This window comes from Marmota flaviventris, chromosome 12 (genome assembly GCF_047511675.1).
Source record: "Marmota flaviventris isolate mMarFla1 chromosome 12, mMarFla1.hap1, whole genome shotgun sequence".
NCBI lineage: Eukaryota > Metazoa > Chordata > Mammalia > Rodentia > Sciuridae > Marmota > Marmota flaviventris.
Genome location: NC_092509.1, coordinates 86,771,580 through 86,796,934, shown reverse-complemented (window position 1 = coordinate 86,796,934; position 25,355 = coordinate 86,771,580). Strand labels below are relative to the sequence as shown.

Below are 25,355 nucleotides of genomic sequence, written 5' to 3'. Positions count from 1 at the left end.
CCAGGGGTGCACTACCACTGAGCTACACCCCTTTTTAATTCTTGAGACAAAAGAGTCTTATCAAGTTGCTGAGGATGGCCTCTAACTGGCTGGGAGCCTAGTGAAGTAATTTTAAGGAGATGGCTTGGACATTATCTGTATATGAAATAAAATAAATTATAATTTTCAGAGACTTACTCTATTTTGTAACTTTAAATTCCTTGAACTCATCCTGCTTATTACTTCACCATTTACTGAGACTCTATCCAACCTGCCTATTATGTACCAAAGAATGTGCTAGACATTAGGATACCTGTGGAAACAGGTCTGTTCTTCCTTAGTTTTGTATATGAGGAGGAAGGCAACTCCATCAACAAGGAAGCCAAGACATACTCTGTGTTCTCATATAGGTATGAATAAAAAGTTTGTGGGATAGACAAGAGCAGTCAGTTCTTTGTAGTATGCGTGTTTGGGGGTGGGGCTCAAGAAAATACTGGGTTGAAAACATTCCTGGAACAGACAAAATTTCTCAATTCACAGTTGCAAAATAGCCAAACATGGTATATGAAACCACCCACATACTTCTGTATATGTAGGGTTATTTGCTGCACATAAAAATATATGTATTTTTTCAAAACTGGTCAAGGCATTGTTTTGTCACAAAGTTGCCTTCCCCTCGTCTACTGTAACAAGAGGAATAAAGGTGGGGGTTGGGAGAGGGGGGACCACGGGATATGTCGGTAAGGCACTGGTATATTGAATTTAGTTAAATGTTCCCAGTTATTCAAGGACACCACTGAATCTTCTGAGCGCGATTTTAAAAATTGGAGTTGTCCAAAAGTATTTTTAATTAGTATAGTTTGAGGTTTCTGTCAGAGTAGGTTTCCCATTTACAATTTGGAACCATTTCTAGTCCTTTGCGATTGGCTGGGAGTAGGGACCAGGGTAGAAAAAGTTATCCTCTAAGGAAAGGGGCGGGAAAAATCCAAATATTTTATGATAGTTTGTTAACTTGTTTAGACGCTTTCACCTTATTCTCGTATTAATCCCATTTTCTCCATTAACCTACAGCTGTTATAAGGTCAAAACCATTAACAAATATGGTGTCAAAAGTGTATTCCACCGAACTTGGTCTTTCTCCACTCTGCAAAGAAAAAAAAAAAAAAAAAAAAAAAGACAAAAACTAAACACCAGATCCAGAAACACCAAAGCCCAACACGTCTTCTCAAAGGGCTTATCCAGATCAGTAGGATCTAGAGACCTTTTGCTAGAAGTGGATCCAACTTAGAAGTGGGTCCCACACAGACAGGCAGGCGATTCCAGTTGTTGGCAAACGCTGCGGAGCCCCACCGTCGCCCAGCGAGGGCCCCAGGGGGGGCGGCCTCACGCAGCACAGGTCTTCGAACACTCAGTGCGCGCTCTAGGGATGGAAGTACGGAACGGCCGTGCAGGTGCGCGCGCACCTGTCGCCTCGGAGTGAGCGCGCCCGGCAGTGTTCCCGTGCGCGCGCTGTACGTGGGCGCGGTGTTGGTGCGCAGCGCGGTTCAGGGATTCGTCTCGGTGTGGAGGAGGAGTCTGGGAGGGGCATTTTCCCGGGCAGTCGCGGCTCCCCCTGGCGGCAGCCGTGAGGCGCTGGAGGCGCGCAGTCAGGCGTTCTCCGCGGGCAGCCAGCGGCGGGGCCTTGCCTTATAGCGCGGGGTCCTTGGCGGCCTGGGTGGCTACTGCCCCTGCTGCTGTCGTAGGCGAGGACGGCTGTTAGTTCTGCTGCTGTTGGTTCGCGGCGGCGGCGGCGGAGGAGGAGGAGGAAGAGGGCGAGGCGACCGGGGAAGAGGGAGGCAGGCGCAGCGGTGGTGGCGGCGGCGCCCGGGGCAAGCGGCGGCGAGGGGGGGGAAGATGGCGGACGTGCTCAGCGTCCTGCGACAGTACAACATCCAGAAGAAGGAGATTGTGGTGAAGGGAGACGAAGTGATCTTCGGGGAGTTCTCCTGGCCCAAGAATGTGAAGACCAACTATGTAGTTTGGGGGTAAGTCCGGCTTGGCTTCGGCCTAGGGGTGTTGGGCGCCCCCAGGCGACCTCTTTCCTAACCCCTCCCCCTGTTTCCCTTGGGGATGGGGGATAAACGGGTGCTCTGGGAAAAAGTTTCTCTCTAGAGCCCAAGTTGCACTTTTAGGGTGAGGAGGGAAGAGGAGGAACTGTGTCTGGAGCGGTCCATCCCTTTAAATCTTTGGGAAGCCAAAGGGAACGGGAACATGGGAGTTTGTGACTTTACCAGTTCTTTTCCCCCCAGTATGTATCAAGTACCAGCAACGTGTAGGGCTGGTGCACAAGTGTACCTGAACGTAGGTGCACAAAGGAGCACACCGTCTGCTGCCGGAGACGTTCCTTTTTGTTCTTAAAATTTTCTTTGAGACTGCCATGTGTTCTGTCTCAGGTGGCTTTTGCAGCTCCTGGTCGGTTTCTTCTTCCTTAGTAATTGGGGAGGGTGTTATTCCTCAGGAAGAGAGAAGGGCACGACTGCGTGAAGCTAAGATGGGAAAGAGTTGGTTAATTTGCAATAATCATCAAAACCAGTGCTAGAGAGGACAACAGGAGTTTTTCAGTTAGAAAGTTACTGAGCAAATGAAATGAGCTTTACAGATTTAAGAAAATAATGGTGTGTGATTTTGGAAAGTGTGTATTCAAGAAAAATGTTTTGGGACGTCAATCCATGCATGCCACGTGGGGTCTAGTGAATTTTAAGTCGTTCAGGGTTAGGGTTAGGGTTAGGAAAACATCTAGATACAGTTTTAGTGATCATTTAATGATTGATCACTGTTATTGATGCTTAATTTTGATAATTTGACCTTTAGACCAGAACTTTCCTATTCATTTTGTTTGAGTGGAAAGGGCTTTATGGAGAGTTGATGAAAAACTGGGAAATTTAAGGGATTTCTTTTAGCCTTCTTATTTCATAAGCTTTATGAAATATTGATTAAACGCCATTCTGAATTTCTTGTTTTACCCTTTGAAGATAATTGCATAAGCAATATCTGATTGAAGTAAAAAACCACTTTTTAGTTGTAGATGGACACATATGCACACTCCCTTTATTTTATTTATTTACTTTTATGTGGTGTGGGTGATCGAACCCAGTGCCTCACATGTGCTAGTCAAGTGCTTTACCATGATCTACAACCAAAAAGGCTGGCCCTTGATTGGATTTTTAATGGATACATATATATGTGTGTATGTATATATATGTGTGTGTGTGTGTGTGTGTATAAAATTAATAACAAATATTCAGGGTTTAGGGCAGTTTAATTCAAGGAATAGAAAAATTCCTGAAACCCTGGCTCCTGACTCAGAAGAATTAATCCAAGTAGAAGAAATAAGAATAAGTAACTTGTGAAAGGCTTTCTATCTCAGAACAGTTACTTCTAGTTACGGGTATTTTAAGGAAGTTTTCATAGAAGTATGTGACATATTTGCATCCCACTGAGCTTTTTTGAATGAATGCATGGACAAATGAGTAAGCTTTACAGAATGGGTAAAAACCCAGGCACAGTGGCTCACATCTGAAATCCCAGTTACTCTGGAGGCTGAGGCAGGAGGATTGCAAGTTCTAGGCCAGCCTGTCTTAAAAGATTGGAGCTGTGTCTCAGTGGTGAAGTGTCCTTGAGTTCAATCCCCATCACCTTACCTCCACCCAGAATGGGTAAGAGTTCTGAGTTAGAGGAGGTCTAGGGATGTAATTCAGAGGTAGAGTGCTTGCCTACTAAGCACACAACCCTGGATTCAATTCCCAGTACTCCCTCCCAACAAAAACTAACTTCTTTGAAGAAAAAAAAAAAAAAGTGACAGATTAGTTCTTCAGGATGACAGAGCTGTATACTAAAGGCATAAGGGCTGAAAAGGACATGTTTTGACAGCACTTCATTGAAGGCAGTGAAAAGGAATGCTTAAAACAGATTTCAGACTTTCAGCAGTGAATCACTGAGAAATTTTCCTTTTCTATATGTGTATGTACACCTGTAAAGATGTACGTATGTGTAAAACACTACATACCCTTATTGCATGCAGTGCATTGTTATTTTTACTCTATCATAAGGAAAAACTGAAATTTCTTTGTACAGTAATAAGTGAGGTGTGGTTTGAAATACATTAATATAGAGATGGTAGAAAAGTCCAATTGGGGACTGGTTATAGTGGGTCGTATTCAAATGAATTCAAATAGTACATTTGAATTATGATGGGTAGATGTAGAGGGAAAGGTGGGATTGAATACCCATCTCTTTCCATCTTCCATACCTTTTGCTTTTTTTTTTTTTTTGTGGTGGCTGGGGATTGAACCCAGGGCCTTGTTCATGCAAGACAAGCACTCTCTTGTGCATGCAAGGCAAGCACTCTACCAACTGAGCTATATCCCTAGCACCCCCCCCCCCCTTTGCATTTTGGTCTGCTTTCTTGCTGAAAAATCTTTCAGAGTTGTGTGACTTTTTGAAGTAGGGTAAAGCGTGGGATTGGACATTAAGTTAGTTATATATAGCCCCAGTTTCTCAGACACTGAACACAAAGTATGGCCCCACTTAGGTCTGGCCAGCTATAAATAGGTGATCTTCTAGAGCAGCTTACCCATAGGTGACAACGTTGGAGAGCTTGTTCCTGTAGACTGTATTGTTTTATTACAATTTGTTTTCTCTTAAGGATCCTCCATTCTATAACTGATATTTATTTATTTTTGGTACCAGGGATTGAACCCAGGGGCCCTTAACCACTGAGCCACATCCCTAGCCCTTTTTTGTATTTTATTTAGAGACAGAGTCTCAATGAGTTGCTTAGTGCCTCTTCATTGCTGAGTCTCCAATCCTCCTGCCTCAGGCTCCCGAACTGCTGGTATTTACAGGCAAGTGCCACTGCACCCAGCTCAGCTCCCAGCACTTTTTAATATTGTGTTTAGAGATGGGGTCTCACTGAGTTGCTTAGGGCCTCTCCATTGCTGAGTCTGGCTTTGAACTCATGATCCTCCTGCCTTGGCCTCCCGCTGGGATTACATGCATGCATGGTGGCAAATGATTAGGTTTTTTTCTCTGTTGATAAAGCCCAGAGCCTAATTTGGGTCCAGTTCTAAAAAGTTTGTATTGTTCTTTAGAGTAAAAATGTGTGTGTTTTCCCTACTTCTTGCATTTTGTTATTGTCTTCCTTTGTGTTCTTTTTGCTTTCCTGACATTACACTTAGTAGATTTTATAATTTAGGGGCTTTGTTTTTGTTTTTGTTTTTTCTTTGGTACTGGAAAGTGAACTCAGGGGCACTTAACCACTGAGCTATATATTCAGCCTTTTAAAAATATTTTATTTAGGAAACTGGGTCTCATTGAGTTGTATAAGGCCTCGATGAAGCTGGTGTTGATCCCATTCTCCCAAGCCTTCCCAGCCTCCCCAGCTGGGATTACTGGCATGTGCTACTGCTTCAGACATTTTTGTGTATTTTTTATTATTTATTTATTATTATTTTTATAATTATAGATGGACAGCGTGCCTTTATTTGATTTTATTTTTTATGTGCTGCTAAGGATCGAACCCAGTGCCTCACACATGTTAGGCCTGTCACTGAGCTACAGCCCCAGCCCCAGTTATGTGTATTTTCGTTAGCTATGTTAAGTACATTGTTGGATGGTCAAGTGGGTAAAGATGAATCGATACATGTACCTGAGCCCAAATAATTGAATTTAAATTGTGAATAAAAATTTTGCTTTAATGATTTCAGGACTGGAAAGGAAGGCCAACCCAGAGAGTACTACACTTTGGATTCCATTTTATTTCTACTTAATAATGTGCACCTTTCTCATCCTGTTTATGTCCGTCGTGCAGCTGTAAGTAGGGTTTATTTTAAAACTTGTTTTTTAACTTAATTGTTTATAGGTATAGTTTGGCATATAAGTTTCCTGGAGGATTAAAATTTGGCTACTTTATGATTAATACAAATTTTTTAATCTGTGATTTTTTTTAAATGTGAAATACACATCATGTTATAACAAGAGAAGTTATAAAGGTATTTACAGAGATGTTTTTATAAAAATTTATAAAATGTGGGAAGGATCCTGATGTTTTGGGAAAAAATTTATTTTGGTCATAAAAGTATTAACAGACTTTGTTTTAAATAGAATTAATTTAGCAGTTATTTTCATACTTGATAAATTGATTTGTTTTCAGTTTTGCTTGCTTTCTCAGTATTTGAAAATCTTTTTACTTAGATACAAATCTTTAGAAACAATTTGAAAATAACTAATTTCATAGAGGCTTGATGATGACATTCTAGGGAAGTTCTTTATTATAATCGATAATAGATTTCAGAGTTATTTGCGTATGATAGCTGTGTGGCATTGCAAATTGCTATAAATACCTAAATAAAATGCCCCCAAATGATAATACTCAGTTTTTAAAATTAAGCCCACAGATTCTTTTTGATAGAATTTGATATATTTTTTGAGATACTGAAATAATTAAATATCTGCTTACAATATTGTTTTAACATTCTTACAAGTACTACTTTATTGAAATGTATTAATTTATAAATACTTTTTCATTTGTTAGAGTTTTAAATGGTTTTATTTAAGCTTCATAAATATCTTCATGTCTGTCATCATTAGAGCTTCTGAGTTATTGCTAGTTTGCATTTAAAAATTTTTTTTTTTTTAGATGTAATGGACCTTTATTTTATTCACTTATTTATATGCAGTGCTGAGAATCGAACCCAGTGCCTCACAGCACATGCTAGGCAAGTGCTCTACCACTGAGCCATACTCCAGCCCCTAGTTGCATTTTATCTGTGTAAAATTTAGTTTTATAAATTTTCCCTCCTTTCTAACTAATAGTTGAGATTACTGACTTATGCATGGTATCTTAAATAATAACTTGCTACTTAAAGCAGTTGAGAAGAAGGTGTCATTTTATCTGATAGGTTTTTTAAAGAATTAAACCATAGATTCTGCTTTTCTGAGTGAGATATACATATATACATGTTTAGTGTTAAATACTTATACTTGGTAAATATTGGAGAAAAATATTGGCATCTCTGTAAAGATATTTTGTATCATCTTTAAAAATTGAGTTAGGCAGAAATTAGAGTGTTTTTTTTTTGATATATCCATTTATTTTGGAATAATAAAGGTGTTTTAAGCATTCAGTTTAGATTTATGGATCATGTTCTTTTAGAATGGTTGTAGAGTATAATTAATGGATAGTTATTATTACTGTGGACCTTGGTCACATAAGATTTCAATTTTGTTTTTCTTAAATATTTCTCAAATTAGAGATGTAGAATTCTAAAATTCCAGGACTCCACTTTTCTGATTTCTTGATGTTAGTTGCTTTTTCGTGTGAACAGACCATTCTTGAAATAAGTATTCTGGCTCCTATTTTATTTTTATTTACTTACTTTAAACAAGAAAAAAAAAATATATGTATATATACAGTGCTGAGGATTGAACCCAGTGCCTCACACATGATAGGCAAGTGCTCTACCACTGAGTCACAACCCCAGGCCCCTGGCTCATATTTTAGTATGTGTAGACTTATGTCTTTTAGTTGGCTATAATGTGTATGTAATTCAATAGTGACTAAGCAATGAAGTATATTATTAAACTTAGAAATAGTAATTTGAAGAAAATTAATTCAAATATTTAAACTATTTATAATATTCCATGATGACTGATTTGGGGAAAAAAACCTGCAAACATGCACACACAAAACCCATGGACTTTCTCCTAAGGAGAAATGAAAATTTAGCTTGATCTTTTAGGGGAAAAAAAAGAATAATTTTTAAATGATTAAATAGTCAACTAAGTAATTAAGATGTAAGTACAGAATGTTTGGCATAGTGAAATGTTCATTGTGAAATAATTGGCCATTGATATTAAGGGTTCTTATTACTTTTTTGTTTTTGTTATACACGGACAAAGGATTTAAACCTGTATAATCAATTTGCCATCATTTTTTCTTACACTGTTAACATTAGAAAAATGATATAGCAGTTGTGGTAGCGATAGGATTCATTGATTTCCTGGCCCAAAAGTTATTCTTACCTGAACTATACAGTTTTATTTGCTCATCTCTTTACATCTTGATAATGTAGGTTAGTAAAGGAAAATTATCCATTTTTCTGAAATGGATACATTTTTTCAGGTTCATTTTTTAATCTTTTTTCCCCCCTATTTACAGAATTTATACATACTCAAGGATAAAAAGAAATATGTAGAAGGTAAACAACCACCATACATTTTTCTGTATAATCGCCTGTGCTTTTCTCCTGTCTAAACAACATGTGCATATTGTTAATTATGAAAATTTAGTTTTAGTGGCTAATTCGGTTTATTTGGAAGAGGTCATGCTGCATATTTTGAAGAGGCCTGGTTTTTGTGTGAGAAAAGAAAGCACTGTTGAGATGGTGCATAAACTGAGAAAGCAGACTAAAAGTTATTAGTCTGACTTGCAGACATCTTGAATGCAGTTAAAAAAAATAAGGACCTAGAGTAAGCCATGAGAAAAAAAAAAGACTGAAATTAATATTTTGAAAAGAGAGTTACTGTTTCCTTTCTAATAATTATCTTTAATACATCTTCCTGGAATTTCCAAAATAAAATTACTAAAAATTAACATTTAAAAATTTTTCAAGATTTTTAGGTTCTTTTAGCTTAGCATATTTTTTTACAAATCTGATTTTAATGTTATCAAGATATTGGAATAAATTCAGAGATCATATGAACTTATCAGGTTTTATATAGTTGTTATCTATTTAATATGTAATTTAAAATTTTGGTTTCAGACTGAAAATATTCCTGTGGTTAGAAGACCTGACCGAAAAGATCTTCTTGGATATCTCAATGGTGAAGCATGTGAGTACCTTTTAAATTGCTCACTCTTTTTTTTTTTGTAAAGTATTTTTTAGTTGTAGATGGGCATAAAACATTTATTTATTTATTTATTATGTGGTGTTAAGGATTGAACTCAGTGCCTCACATGTATGAGGCAAGTGCTCTACGATTGAGCCACAACCCCAGCTCCCTAAATTGCTCACTCTTAAGTAGCAATTGTTAAGTAGCAGTTGTTCCCCCCATGAAATAAGTATTGGAAAATTTATATTCCCACTAAAAAAAAAAATAAATAACGTAGCTCTGTTCATATGTTCCTCTTTCTAGTTATAGTGATTATGCTTTGTCTCTAAGGCTAGTAATCCCTGTTGTATGTGGATTTTTTTCCACATTTTCAAAAGACTTTACTTGTGTAAATTATTGTTTCTGTCTTGCCTCAATCAGTTTTCTCCTTTTTTCTGCATCATTACTTTTTAGAATACATATAGTAAGATATCTCATTTAAAAAAAATGTTTTTGACTTCAGGTTTTATCTCCTGGTCCATTTGTTTTGTCTCTATTACTGCAAAATTCTTTGCAAAGTTCTTTGCTATTTCTTTATCTTGATTGTTTCTTGAAGTCACTCCTGTGTGGCTTTTATTGATACTGTCCTACTGAAATCATTCTAAGGTCAGCAGAGACTTATGCTATCTATTGGGCTCCCTTACCTTTCTCCACCTGTCAACACATTTGTTACTATTAACCACTCCCATTTTTGAAAGTCTTTCTTCACTTGGCATTTGTAACAATCCAAACAGTTTTTCTTAAAGAGGGGTAGAACTAGACAAGGTTTTAAAGTTTGGTGAATATCCTAAAAAATTGTGGAAGAGCAAGAGAAAAAGACTAGTTATTTTAGATTTTGGAAGTTTTAACAAAGCCCTAATAATTTAAGAACTGAGAGAGAGTTGATAAACTAATAAACAGTTTTTAATCTGTAGGATTAGAAGTACATTTGTTAATTTAACATGAGTAGAAAAAGGCATGTCAAATGACTGGGGAAAAGGTGGGATTATTCAGTTAATAGTTTGGTAAAGGTAAAAACCTTATGTATTTTAATAAAAGACTTGACAAACTGATAAAAAATATTTCAAATTTTATTAGAAAAAAAACTGTCTCAACTAATATATGAAGTTGTTCTGGAAATATATACCAAAAGAGACTTAAAACCACGAATTTGGGTCATACAGTTCACTAATCCAAAGAAAATATGCTAAATATGCTAATTTCTTTCAAAAATCAATTACAAACTATTCAAAGATATCATTTAAAAAATTTTTATTCTAATTAGTTATACATGACAATAGAATACATTTTGACACATCCTACATAAGTTATGATATAGCTTCTCATTCTTCTGGTTCATTCTCAGTCCTCTACATACATTGTCTGCGTATGTAGTCATATGCTCAAGAGGGTATTAATGTCTGATTCATTCTACTGTCTTTCCTACTCCTATTTCCCCTCCCATCCCTTCATTTCACCTCTGCCTAGTCCAAAGTACTTCTATTTTTCCCTAGGGCACCCCCCCATTGTGAATTAGCATTTGCAATTTAGAGAAAACCTTCAGCCTTTGGTTTTTTGGGATTGGCTTATTCTGCTTAGCTAGATGTTCTCCAGCTCCATCCATTTACCTGTAAATGCCATAATTTTGTCCTTCCTTAAGGCAAAGGATATTCCAAGTGTGAATAAATACCACATTTTCTTTATCCATTCATCTGTTGAAAGGCACTTAGGTTCGTTTCATAGTTTAGCTATTGTGAGTTGAGCTGCTGTAAACTTTGATGTGGCTGTATCACTATAGTATGCTGATTTTAAGTCCTCTGGGTATAGATGGAGGAGAGGGATAACTGGGTCAAATGGTGGTTCCATTCCATGTTTTCTGAGGAATTCTCCATACTGCTTTCCATAGTGTTTGCTCCAATTTGTAGTCCCACCACCAATATAAGAGTGTACCTTTTTCCCCACACCCTTGCCAACATTTATTGTTACTTGTATTCTTTTTAAAAAAATTTAGTTTATTTTTTATTTGTTCTAATTAGTTATACATGAAGTAGAATGCATTTTGACACGTTGTCTACAAATGGAGCAAACTTCTCATTCCTATGGCTGTACATGGTGCAGAGTCATTCTGGTATAGTGTGATCATACATGTGTATAGGGTAATAATATCCATCTTATTCCACCATCCTTCCCACCGTCAAACCCCTTCCCCTCCCGTCACTCCTCTCTTCCCAATTCAAAGTTCCCTTACTCTTCCTTACCCCACTCCATTATGGATCAGTATCTGCTTATTAGAGAAAATATTTGGCCATTGATTTTTAGATTTGGCTTATTTCACTTAGCATGATATTCTTCAGCTTCATCCATTTACCTGCAAATGCCATAATTTCATTTTTCTTAAGGCTGAGTAATATTCCTTTGTGTATATATACCATATTTTCTTTATCCATTTATTTGTTGAAAGACTCCTAAGTTGATTCCATAATTTAGCTTTTGTGAGTTGAGCTACTATAAACATTGATGTGTCTGTATCATTGTAATATGCCAATTTTAAGTCCTTTGGGTATAAACCAAGTAGTGGGTTCAGATGGTGGTTCCATTCCATGTTTCTGAGGACTCTCCGTACTGCTTTCTCCCTAGTGATTGCACCAATTTGCAGTCCCACCACCAATGTATGAGTGTACCTTTTTCCCACATCCTTGCCAACATTTATTTTTATCTGTATTCTAATAATTCCCATTCTGTTTGGAGTTAGATGAAATCTTAGAGTAGTTTTGATTTGCATTTCTCTACTTGCTAGAAATGTTTAACAAAAGTAGCATTTTTTAACCTAACATTTTAATAATATGCTCTAGTCAAACTATAAGGAAACATTTTGCATTTTTATTTATAATCTCAATAATTACAACCCTTGTTGAAGATGTTGGCAGTCTGTCACCACAAAATTAACTTAGAAATCCTATATCTGGAACTTTATCCTGGAGGCATATTTGAAAATGTATGAAGTGACATATATATAGTTTCATTTTACCATTGTTGGTAATGACAGAAGACTGTTAGAACTGCTCATCTGCAAGGAATTGGTTAAATAAATTATAATCCATACAATAGCATATACTGTAGTTGTAAAGAAAAGAGTTAAAGAAATGCCCTATATGCCGATGTGGAAGAATGTAAGAGAGAATACTGTTATGTAAACAGAAAAGTAAGATTCAGAATATTTTGTCAGAATAAAAGGTTAAAATAAAAGTAAAATTTTGTATTTCTTATATCTACAGAAAGAAACTCTAGAGAGATATATAAGCACAACCAATGGTTATATAGGATGGTAGAATCTAGGTCAAGGGGGACAGTTTCATTATTTTGAGTCATTAAAAATAATTCAAGGGGCTGGGGTTGTGGCTCAGTGGTAGGGTGCTTGCCTAGCAAGTGTGAGGCACTGGGTTCGATCCTCAGCACCACATAAAAGTAAATAAATAAAATAAAGGTTAAAAAAATGCTTTAAAAAAATAATAATAATTCAAGCTAGGCACAGTGGCACACAGAATCCCAGCAGCTTAGGATGCTGAGGTAGGAGGATCTCGAGTTCAGTGTCAGCCTCAGCAGAAGCGAGGTGCTTAGCAACTCAGTGAGACCCTGTCTCTAAATAAAATACAAAACAGTGCTGGGGATGTGGCTTAGTGGCCCGGTACTTCTGAGTTCAGTCCTCACTACCCCGTCCCCAAATAATTCAAAAGGTAATTGAAAGTTTTCTACTAATTGTAAAGAATTAAAGATTCATGTTTAACGTGAATGTTAACTTAAAAAACTTACCCTCATATATGTGTGATCATATTTATATTTAGGTAAACTTTTTAATGTACATGTGTTGTGATTCTGAAGTATAGTCTTTGAAGCAGTTCATCTCAGTAATATGTAAGCTAAATTATTAAGAATAGTTTGTTCTCATAAGCTTTCTAATACAGATTAATCTTTTTATAAAATACTTCTACAATAATGCTTTAAAAATTTACTTTTTTTTGGAGTAAGTCTCCACAATGAAATACAAACTAAGACAAAGCTTGTGAATTTTACTTGTAATAAAATCCAATATGTGTTTAAATATTGATCTGTTTATATGAATGTTTTTTTAATTTTTCAGCAACATCAGCAAGTATAGACAGAAGTGCCCCTCTAGAAATAGGTCTTCAGCGATCCACTCAAGGTATGCCTTGTCACATCTTTATTTGAACTTTCACAAATCCATCCCAAAACTATACATTTATTTACTTCTCTTTTTCTTAAAGTCAAACGAGCTGCAGATGAAGTTTTAGCAGAAGCAAAGAAACCAAGAATTGAGGTAATAGAATTTATTTAAAGATCATTCATATTATTTCTGAAATTGAGATTGTTTGGTAACAAGAGTTGTTTGTAGTAATCCTAGGAGTTTTGTTTTTCTAGATTTTAATTATATTATTATGTTCTTATTTTTTGTAAATTTTTAAGAAGTTCCATATCTGTTGCATATAAAACCCCCTGAAATGGTGATTAACACTCTAGAGGAATGCTTAATCTTAATCTTAATTAAACAAATGATTAAACCTATCATCTGTCAATTAACATTGAAGAGATAACACTTGTCTCTATCAGTGGTATTAATTAATATTGCTAGAAACCATGAATGTTCTTATTTTAGACTTTTATCAGAACTAATTTTCTTTCCAAAGAGAACTGCATTTTTTTAGTTGGCAAAAACTGTATATTATAAATAGTATTATGTTTTAAAATACCTCTACACTGCGGCATGACTCAGTTGAGCTAATTAATACTTACATTACTTCACACACTTATCATTGTAATGAGAACAATAAAAACTTCCTTTTAGCAGTTTTCAAAGAAAAATTACTCAGCAGTTTTAAAGTATAATACACTTATTAACTATAGTCATTGTGTTATGCAGTAGATCTGTAAAAATAACTATATTTTTTATGTATTTGTTTTTTAATACTTTTTAAAAATATTTAAATAACTTTTGATTTTTTTCATTTTTTATGTGGTGCTGGGGATGAAACCCAGGGCCTCATGCGTGCCAGGCAAGCACTCTACCACTGAGCTATAGCCCCAGTCCCATAAGTATATTTCTTATGTGGCTTCTATTTCATGTAAACTATCCTTAACATTCCTTAAGGAATATTAAGCAATATTAATATTCTATTTGCTAGCTAAAGTGCTACAAGAAATCTGAAATCCATTAAGTCAGTATTTTAATGAAGTAAGCACTTCACAGCTCTGAATAGTAGAGCAAATTTCCATACCACCTTATTCTAGGGATAGGCAAACTAAGACCCAAAGGCCAATTCTGGCCTACCACTATCTCATAAAACCTCTTATAAGGGGTGGGGCACAGGGTTGTGGCTCAGTAGCACAGCATTCGCCTAGCATGCATGAGGCACTGGGTTCAATCCCCAGCATCACATAAAAATAAACAAATAAAATAAAGGCATTGTGTTCATCTACAACTAGAACAAATATATATTTTTTTGTCTGCTATATGGATAGTAAAGCATCCACAATTAAAGATAAGAAAGGTAACTTGAAGGGACAGGATTGGCTGGTAATTTATATATAGTGCAACCAGTGATAAAATTAATGCTAAAATAATGTAATTTTAATTAGGTATATTCTGAAACACAGACTTGATATATTTCACATAATGACAAAAATGATAACTGATTCATTGTTACTGCTATGTGCTAGGGGGTAGTCTAAATACTTCATGTGTATTTACTCATTTAACTTCACCACAATCTCTTGAAGTTTGTGGTACTACGTTTGACACGTGTGAGGCTTGACGTGTGGTACTAGGTTTGATGTGTGAACAAAGAAGGGATTTGCCGAAGTTAGATGAACTAGTATTAGAGCCAAGGTACTCTGGATCCTAGCTATTCTGTTAACCCTTGGTACAAGTTTTATGGCAGTAAAACTGAAAATTTGCTCAATTTATGAGAGAATATTGTGACTAACAGTTGACAAAGGGAGTGAAGTCAGGGATATCATTTGTTCGGAAAAGTCTGAACATCATAATTTAGTTATTTGAAAAAATTGAACATGTTAGAAATGCTAAATTGCTAGGATTCCAGTAGCTTGAAAAATCAACTTAAAATAGCATAAGATTTTTTCCAGATCATTTTATAAAGTAGTATTGTATTATATAAACACATTACCTAAGCAATTTTTAGTTTTAGTTCAGTGTATGAATATTACATTATACCAGGAAAAAGAAACCTTGAGGGAAGGGTTTCTGATTTGATTAAAGTCTAGATTGCAATTGTCTTTTAATTTGCAGTTCCTTAAGGAATTTGACTATTAGGGGTTATATACCTTTACTATAAATGAGAAAAATATAATGCATTTGCCAAAATAGCCTTCCATTCATTTCAGCCCATGTGTCCATTTGAAGATTTTTTTAAGTGATAGATTACTGTTAGTGCAAGAATTGGAGCCCCCCATATTTTTGGATCTATGGAGTAGGCTCTGCTTTTTTTTTTTTTTTTTTAAATACAGTTTCATATTCATTAGCCATTGGACATGGACTCTGATCATTTGCTTGTTTATTGCATATAGGCATGGAACTAAATTAGAATTATTGATTTTTGTCTTGTTAAGTATTCAGACATTTTAGCTGACATCCTGAAATACATAAATATATATTAAAGTTGAGCTACCAACTAGCTGAGAGTGGTGGGTGTGGTGGCTCACACCTGTTATCCCAGCATCTTAGGAGACTGAGGCAGGAGGATCACTAGTTCAAAGCCAGCCTCAGTGATTTAGGGAGGCCCAGTGCAACTCAATGAGACCCTGTCTCTAAATAAAATATAAAAAAGGGCTGGGATGTGGCTTAGTGGTTATGTATACCTGGGCTTAATTGCCTGTATGGAAAAAAAAAATTTTTTTTCTTTTGAGCTACCAAAATTAAATGTCAGTCAATATCTTGAAGTTGCCTGGGACACTTTATAAGAAATCTCTAAATGTTCTAAGGAACATGCTTTGAAAACTATTATTAAAGTTTTACTCGGTTTGGGACTTGTGGCAACAGATGGAAAAAAAAAATCCTAGATCCAAAATGAAATTTTTGACTCTGATGAAGGCTTCTCATAATATTTAGTTATAAGTTTCCTCAGTTATAAAGGATCGTTTGTTGTATGATATCTTTCTGAATAAAAGTAGCTATGATGTATTATGGCAAGAACACTTAATCATAGAAATAAATGACTAAGCAAATTTTTTTGGTAAGCTTTTACAGATGATCCTAGACAATTTTTTGGCTTTTTTTAATGTTTCAGAAATGTTACATACACATTGACTTGAAAGTGTTCCACTTTTAGCATAGTATTCAACTAATAATAATTGTTCTCCAACACTTAATAATAAAGTTGGTTTTTGTGTAGGTGAGAGGATATATTCTGAGCACATTTAAGTAAGTTATATCAAGCTATAATGTTTGGTAAGGTCAGTGTATTAAATGCACTTGTGGTCTATGTTATTTTCAATTTATTATGGGTTTATCAGAATGGAACCCCTTTGTAAGATGAGGAGCATTTATAGTTAGTTCTAGTCTTTTCGTTTTGTTTTGTTTTTGGTACCAGCTATTGATCTCAGGGGCACTCGATAATGGAGCCACATCCCCAGTCCTATTTTGAATTTATTTAGAGACAGGATCTCACTGAGTTGCTTAGGGTCTCGCTTTTGCTGAGAGGTTTGCTTTGAACTTGGAGCCTTCTGCCTCAGCCTCCTGAGCCACTGTGATTCCATGCGTGGGCCACTACGCCTGGCATAGCTCTATCTAGTCTTAAATGATCCAGCATATATTTTGTTGTGGTTTTCTTTGTGTAACTAAAAGTATCCTTAAAGTTCATGAAAGTCATGGATTACTTCCATGGAAATGTGTAGGTGAGGATTTTGTAAGGAAAAATTATGTACAGTGATTTTTTTTTTTCATAAAACTTTATATAATAAAGTTCAATGGTAGACTGCATGCTTAGCATACTCAAAGCCCTTAGCCCTTCAGTTCTTAGCATTGCAAAAACAGTTTTTTTTAAAATAAAAATTTAGAATGTTCACTAACCAGTGATTATTTCCAGGATGAAGAGTGTGTGCGCCTTGATAAAGAGAGATTGGCTGCTCGTTTGGAGGGTCATAAGGAAGGGATTGTACAAACTGAACAGATCAGGTAAGAATTTTTTTAGTACCAAATATGGAGTTTAGGTATATGTAAATATATATAGAAAAAGGGAAATTAAAATGCTTCCCACACTTGCATTTACCTCTTTAATTCATTATATGCCTCTGCTCCCCTGATTTCAAAAGAATACATTTTTTCCCTCAGTATCCATAGCGGATTGGTTCCAGGAGCACCCTCTCACCCCTTATACCAATATTCACAGATGCTCAAATCCTTTATATATATAAAAGTACATATTGCTTATAGATACCCTCTGCATATTCTTTTGTGCACGCAATTTACTTTTAATGCCCAATATAATGGAAATGGTATGTAGTAGTTTTACTGCAATGTTTTGGAATAATAACAGGAAAAAAAAGTTTGTTCATGTTTAGTACATACAGTTTTTTTGTTTTGTTTTGTTTTAGTATTTTCAGTCTGATGTTGGTCGAATTTACAGATGTGGAACTCATTGGTCCTAAGGACTGACTATATGTGTGGGCGTGTTTTATGATAGGATGGTTTGGAAGCCATATGCTTATCTTGTTTTCTAGAATGCCTTCTTCATTATTCTTTTACCACATTTGTGTTTCTTTTTAATAATTTTTACCTTATGCCACTTATTTTGTTTAAATTATTTTTTGGTATCAGGGATTGATTCAGAAGCACTTGACCACTGAACCAGGTCCCCAGCCCATTTTATTTTATTTTTTGTCACCGAGGATTGAACTCAGGAACTCAACCACTGAGCCACATCCCCAGCCCTATTTTGTATTTTATTTAGAGACAGAGTCTCACTGAATTGCTTAGCACCTTATCGTTGCTGAGGATGGCTTTGAACTCTTGATCCTCCTGCTTCAGCCTCTAGAGCTGCTGGGATTATAGGCATGCACTACCGTGCTTGGCCCTTTTTATTTTTTGAGATAGGGTCTCACTAAGTTCTTGAGGCTGGCTTTGAGCTTAGAAATCCTCCTGCCTCAGCCTTCCAAGTCATTGGGATTATAGGCATGTGCCACTGTGCCTGATATGCCACTTATTTTATAATATAATCTCTTGATTTGTAGCAGAAATCAGCAAACTTTCTGAAAGTGCTGTATATATATGTTGGCTCTCTAATAGTGATTTCTGCATCTGTGGATTCAGCCAATTGTGAATCAAAAATATTTGGAAAAAATGTGTCTGTATTGAACATGTACAGATTTTTTTTCTTGTCCTTTTTTGTCCCCCACCCAGTACTTGGAATTGAACCCAGGCCCTCTCATAGACTAGTCTGGTGCCTAGCCACTGAGCTATATCACCAGCCCTTTCGTCCTTATATCTAAACAATATAGTATAACAACTTATTTGCAGTATTGGGGATTGAACCGATGGCTGCTTTACCACTAAACTACATCCCCAGCCCTTTTTAGTTTTTGAGACAGGGTCTCACTCAGATGCCCAGGCTGGCCTCAAAACTTGAAATCCTCTACTCTTAGCCTTCCAACTACTCCAGGCCAGTGTAACAACTTTTAACATAGTATTTGTATTCTGTTGGGTATAAGTAGTGTAGAGATGATTTAAAGTGCATGGGACAATGTGAGTAGATTATATGCAGATAATCTACAATTTTATAAAGGAAACTTCAGCATCTTTGAATTTTGATATCTTTAGGGAGTCCTAGAAACAGTCCCCTGGGATACTGAAGAACAAGTGTGTTAAATATTTTGACTTTGCAGGTAATATTATTTCTTTTGCAACTACTTAACTCTTTTTATGGTAGGGAAAGCAGCCAAAGATGACACATAAAAGCATGGGTGTGCCCAGATTTGGCCTGTAGCTTAACTTGCAGATGCCTGATTTATTTTTTACCATTTTTTAAAAAAAAAATGGTACATTATAGTTGTACATAATGTGGCATTTGTTGTTACAAATTCATATTTAGATGCAGTATAACAATATAGCTAATATCACTCTCCAGAGTTTCCTGGACCCCTTCCCTCCTCCCATCCCTGGTCCCTTTTCTCTATTCTAATCTCTGATTTTTCACAAGATTTGCATACCCTGCCTCCATTTTTCTTTTCCTTTTTCCTCTCTTTCATGTAGGAGAGAAAACATGATCTTTGGCTTTCTGAGTTTGACTTATTTCGCTTAACATCTGATTTTTAATATATTTAGAATTACTTCATAATGTTTTCTTTGGCATAGTATGATTCTTAAAAATTCAGTGCAGGAATTTTTTTTTCTTTTTGTGATAATGCTGAGCTGAGGTAGATCCCAGTTCCTTGTGCATGCTAGGCAAGCACTATACTACAGAACTACACCCCCATTCCCAGTGTAGATTGTTAAAAGTTTTATTGTGGTGTGTAGGTGACATACAATTAATTTTGTGTATTTAAAGATAAGTTTTCATGTATGTTTACACCTGTGGAACATCTTATCATTCATAAGAAATGAACATAACATCACCCCCTTAAATTTCTTGTGTACCTTTGTAATCCTTAACACCTGTTCCTGCATCCTCTTCCTAGGCAACCAGTGAGTTGCTGTTAGTAAGGATGGATTTGTTTTTTTCTAGAATTATATGTAAGTGGAATTGTGCAGTAGTTTGGGTTTTTTTTTGGTGTGTGTGTGTGTGTTTCACTTAGCATAATTGTTTTGAGATTAATTTTGTTGGTGGGTCTATCATTAATTCATTCCTTTTTATTTGAGTATTCTTCCATTGTATGTAAGTACCACAGTTTGCTTACCAGTCACCTGTTGATAGACTTTTCACTATTGGTGTTTTTTTTTTTTTTGGTACCAGGGATTGAACTCAGGGGCACTCGAACTCTGAGCCACATTCAGTTATTTTTTAAATGTAGAGACAGGGTCTCACTGAGGTGCTTAGTGCCTTGCTTTTTGCTGAGGCTGGATTTGAACTCATGATCCGCTTGTCTCAGCCTCCCAAGTTGCTGGGGTTACAGGTATGTGCCACTGCATCTAGATGTTTTTTGATTATTACAACTAAAGTTGCTGTGAGCATTTGTGCTCAAGGTTTTGCATAAACGTACACTTCCATTTCTCTTGGGTAAGTACCTAAGAGAGGAATGATGGGATCATATGGTAGTATGGACTTAACTTTTAAAAAATAATTAAATTAATTAATTAATTAATTTTTTAAATGTAGTGCTGAGGATTAAGCCCAATGCCTCACACATGCTAGGCAAGTGCTTTATCACTTAGGCACAACCCCCGCCCCCAACTTAACTTTTTAAGAAACTGCTAAACCATTTTTCAAAGTGGTTGTATCATTTTACTTTTAAGTCAGCAGTGTGTAAGAGTTTTTCCACATTCATGCCAACTCTTTGTATAATTAGGCTGTATAGTTTTAGCAATCTAATAGGTGTAGTGGGTATTTTGTTGTGGTTAATTCTGCATTTTTCTCATGATTAATGCTATTGTAAGAAGCATCTTTTCATAGTCTTAATTTAACTTCTTTGGTGAAAGGTCTTCAACTTTTCCCCTTTTTTTTTAATAGGTTGTATGATTTCTTAATAGAGTTTTGAAAGTTTGTTACATATTCTGGATATGACTGTTTGATGCAAGGGATTGAACCCAAGGGTGTTTATCCACTGAGCCATGTCCACAGCCCTTTTTGAGACAGAGCTTTGCTAAATTGCTTAGGGCCTTGCTAAGTTTCTGAGGCTGGCTTTGAACTCTTAATTGTCCTGCCTCAGCCTCCCGAGATGCTGGAATTAACAGATGTGTGCCACCTTGCCCTGTGAATTTTTTATATTCTCTTTGTGAGATTGAGGAATTTTTTTTTTTTTTTAGTTGTTGATGGCCTTTATTTTATTTTATTTATTTGTGTCTGATGCTGAGAATCAAACCCAGTGCCTCACACATGCTAGGCAAGCGCTGTACCACTGAGCCACAGCCCTAGCCCTGAGGAAACTTTTTCTATTTTTAGCTTGTTGAGAGATATTTTCCCATCAGAAATCAAATGTTGGACATTGCTAAATGCTTTTTCTGATCATATTGAAATGATCATAGGGTTTTTGTTTTTTTTTTTTGCTGTTGTTAAAATGGGTAAATTAATTTTGCGAAAGTCTACATTCTGGCCGTAAACAACAACATCTCTTTTTTAAAAAATGCACATTTAATAGCCCCCAGTAGCTCTGGATCAGGAATTTTGGCATGACTTGGGTGACTTCTGTGCTTCAGCCTCACAAAGTGCAGTTAAGGTGTTAGCCAAGACTCTAGTTTCATCTGTAGGCTAGACTGGGGGAATATGCTTCCCTTCTCACTTGTGTGTTCTCATTTAAAAATTTTTTTTTTTCTTTTTATGAAATATACATTATTTCTTCTGGCTACTTTAAAATTTATCTTGCTGATTTTGAGCTATTTAATTATGGCATAGTTTTGGGAGAACTTTGTGTTTCTTGTGCTTGCAGTCTCTTGGGAAAATATTTGGGTTAATTTTTATTAAATTTGAAAAATTTCGGAGCCTTGTTTCTTTGAATTTTTTTCTGATTTCCTCTTTTTGGAGTTGAGTTGCTTAAATTCCATTTGATGTCATCTGAGAGGTCACTTGTTTTCTTTTCTTCCCTTTGTTTTTGATTCTTTATTTCTATTTTTCTCTTAAATTTTTTTCAAAATTGTACTTTGGATAATTTTTTATGTATATTCAAGTTCAGTGATTTTTTTTCCTGTAATCTTATGCATTTTTAAAATTAATTAATTTATTTTTAGTTATAAGTGAACACAATGTCTTTATTTTATTTTATGTGGTGCTAAGGATCGAACCCAGTGCCTCATGCATGCTAGGAGAGTGCTCTACTTCTGAGCCACAACACCAGCCTTTTTTTTTTTTTTTTTTAAATGAAGAAAAATTTAATTATTATTGCCAGGATCCAGCCCTAGCAGGAATCCATGGGTCCTGAAGTATGAATGGCATTGGGTACTGAAGGATATGTGGCCTCTGCAAAAGAAGAGGGGACAGGATGACAGGTTGCAAATTACAAGCAGCCTTCAGAAGGATCTGATGCCCATAGAGGGGCCTTTATTTTTATACCTTTATAAAGGTATTTATTCATGTAGTTAAAATAGCATCAGAGCCCAAAACTTCTTTCATTTACATAATTTTCAAGAGCTGCAATCTTTTCTGACATGTATTAACTTCATAAGATATTGAACACATTGTTTAAAATATGTTCCTGTAACCTTTGCCAATCATGATTAAGCTTTTACATTTTCATTTCAATCACTAAGTACTAGACTATGCAACTTGACTACCTGTATCATGACCTGTTAACTTTAAACTTTAAAGCCACAACACCAGCCTTTATGTATTGTTTTTAATATCTCTCTGTTTAGAACTTTCATCTCTAAAAGTTTGTTTTGCTTTTTTAAATTCTATGTCTCTACAACTTGTTGAATGCATGGAATATGGTTCTACTAATTATTGATTAGTATTCCTCTTCATTTTGTTGCTTATTTTCCTTATTTGCCCTGAAATCTTTGGCTGGAAACCAGACATTGTGCATTTTACCTTGTTGAGTACTAGGTATTTTTTTTATTTCTCCAAATCTACTTTAACTTTGAATTGTTGCACAGTTAAATCACCTAGAAACAGTTTGTTACTGTGGATTTTTAGTTTTAATATTGTTATTTGAACAATGGTCAGTTATGGTAATTATTCCTATGGTAATTATTTCTACCCACTGCTGTGGCAAGAATGTTCTGAGTACGCTTACTTTTTTTTTTTTTTTCCCTTTCTGTACTGGGGATCCAACCCAGGATCCTTGCACATGCCAGGCAAGAGCATTTGCCACTGAGACCGAGTTCTCTTCCTAATGACCAGTGAACATGAACTTTTCACTTTGGTTGAGGAGAACTCCTTGTGAGCACTGGGCATGCATTATTCCCTCTAAACCTCTGGAGTGGTTATTTTGCTCAGGTTGAGATGGTTTCCTCATACTTACATGCTAATCCGTACTTTGTTGGGAATACTCAAGGGGATCTTCTTCAGTTCTTTTTTCTCAGAAGCTCTAGCCTATGAATTCCAAAGTCTTGGATATTTTCAAGGCAGTAAGTATAGGCAGCTGTCGGAATTACCTTGTTTTTTGGTCATTTGTCAGGGAATCACTATCCTTTATGGCTTGGTAGCTAGTGTGTAGTCATCCATTGTTTCATGTATTTTGACATGAAAACTTTTCAAGTTGGAGGGATTAATCCTGTTTCTTTTACTTCATCTTGGCTAGAAGTGAAAGTCTAATAATTGAAAGTTTAAGGCAGGCTTGATTAAGTAGTTTTGAAAAGTATTTGAATTTGCTTAAAGATACTTTGGTATGCTCTAGGTTTTAGGGGAACATTGTGTGATGTTATACAAAATGAGTCAAATACCTGATGTGTATTGCATCTGTTATAAAGTACCTGCATACCTATTCTAAATAAAATTAGTATATTATATAATACTACTGTATTTAAACCTGCAGGAATTTCCATCCTTTTTCCAGATCTTATGTAAACGTATTTCAAGATTTTCATCTTGTGACTAAAGTAATATTTTTGTCTACAGTTATTAAGGTACTCAACCACTTTTTCTCTTTGTCATTTTATATTACAAAAACACTGTGCTTAAGATTATCATCTTATGAAGTCCCTACTTTCAGTATTAGAGTTTTTTTTTTTTTTAATAGTTTCTGAAAGCATGGTCTTTCTTTGCTCTTTTACCTATTTGAAAATCAAGTAAAGGGAATATTAAGAAAGTTCAAAATATGGTATCATTTTCCAGAGATTAAAATGATTGTGTGTTTTTTGTGGTATTTAAAAACCGCCTTCATCTATAAAATATGATGTGTACGATGGCATGTAGGTTTGTAACCTTGAAATAAATTTTAAGGAAAATCCAAGCTCCTGCACTTTTTACAGGTTGAATTTTTGGCCCCCTTACAGGTGGCATGAGTGTGTGTATCTGTGTGTAATTTCCGTAGATATAGAGCTAGAGTAGCTAGTAAAATTTCATAAAATATGAAAAAAAGCACCCATATTAATGAATTCAGGTCTTTTGAGGGAGAGATGAAAAATTTCTGAGGAATTTTGTTGAGTTGATCTTTCCTATGAAAGTATGAATTTGTTCAATAGATATTGTCTGTGTGTGTACCCTTATCTATAAAAATCTTATATGATTACAGAATATCAACTATGTCAGTTTGAGATGAGACGTGCCACTTAAAACAATTTTACCAGAAATTTATAAATATAACAATATATGATATGTTCAAGGAAACTTTGCTATCAGAATTAAAAAAATAAATTGCTTTTAGGTCTTTGTCTGAAGCTATGTCAGTGGAAAAAATTGCTGCAATCAAAGCTAAAATTATGGCTAAGAAAAGATCTACTATCAAGACTGATCTAGATGATGACATAACTGCCCTTAAACAGAGGAGTTTTGTGGACGCTGAGGTGGATGTGACTCGAGATATAGTCAGCAGAGAGAGAGTGTGGAGGACACGAACAACTATATTACAGAGTACAGGAAAGGTAATGAAAATATTTCACCCACTTGTAAAATGAGTGTGTATGTTTAATGTTGTGATTAGTTGTAGAATTGGTTAAAATTTTATATTAGGAAATTTCATGTTTTATTTCTTTGAAAGATCAGGAGTAATGTAAATTGCCAGATGGCCATATTTACCATTCTATTATTGGTCACCAGAGAAGCTGTCTGAATTAAGATACATGCCCCTTTACACATCTTTTTAAAATATGGAGTGTCCCAGTTTTCTTTTGAATCAGATTTTTGCCTGAACTTCATAATTAGAGAATATTGAATGGCGAGCTCTCTGATCATCACAGAACTGATACCATCATTAATTTTATTCTTATAAAGTAGAAAACTTACAGAAATCACTAAATATTAATTGAGTATATTTTAAACATTAGATTCTATTTTAGGGATATAGGAATTTTTTTTATTATTAACCTCCTTATTAGTGGAGATATTTTTGTTTTGTTTCAGCATGTGGGGTTGGTTTTATTTTCTCCCTTTCTCTGCTCCCCCTTTCTTTTTCTTCCCTGACTACTTTCCTCTTCTGTTTTCCTCATTCTCTTTTTCCTTCCCTTTCTTTTCAGTGTTAGAGATAACACATTTAAAAAAAAAAAATCTTTGTACGTGTGTCTTTTTTCATTTATGTCCATACAACTTAAGGATTCTTAAAAACAAATTTTGATCAAAAAAGATGTACATTTAAAATTTTGGAATATAGATATTTGATTCTGGATGGTCTGGTATCTTAATAGATCTCTCAAAAAATGGATTCATTAATTC

At 35.4% G+C, this 25,355-nt stretch overlaps 1 protein-coding gene across 2 annotated transcripts in view; it reads left to right on the top strand.

Annotated features, from left to right (window-relative positions):
- Nucleotides 1-1,638: 1,638 nt before the first annotated feature.
- Nucleotides 1,639-25,355, top strand: part of Cdc73 (cell division cycle 73) — a 118,617-nt gene continuing 94,900 nt past the window's right edge. The window contains exons 1-7 of one of the 2 annotated variants that reach the window (XM_071600205.1): nucleotides 1,639-2,003; nucleotides 5,724-5,829; nucleotides 8,781-8,850; nucleotides 13,007-13,069; nucleotides 13,152-13,204; nucleotides 16,986-17,074; nucleotides 24,352-24,568. In XM_071600205.1, coding sequence (XP_071456306.1) covers nucleotides 1,873-2,003; nucleotides 5,724-5,829; nucleotides 8,781-8,850; nucleotides 13,007-13,069; nucleotides 13,152-13,204; nucleotides 16,986-17,074; nucleotides 24,352-24,568 — 729 coding nt within the window. In that variant the 5' untranslated portion in view covers nucleotides 1,639-1,872. The remainder of the gene's footprint in view (nucleotides 2,004-5,723; nucleotides 5,830-8,780; nucleotides 8,851-13,006; nucleotides 13,070-13,151; nucleotides 13,205-16,985; nucleotides 17,075-24,351; nucleotides 24,569-25,355) is intronic. The other variant, XM_027948822.2, reaches the window with a different exon arrangement.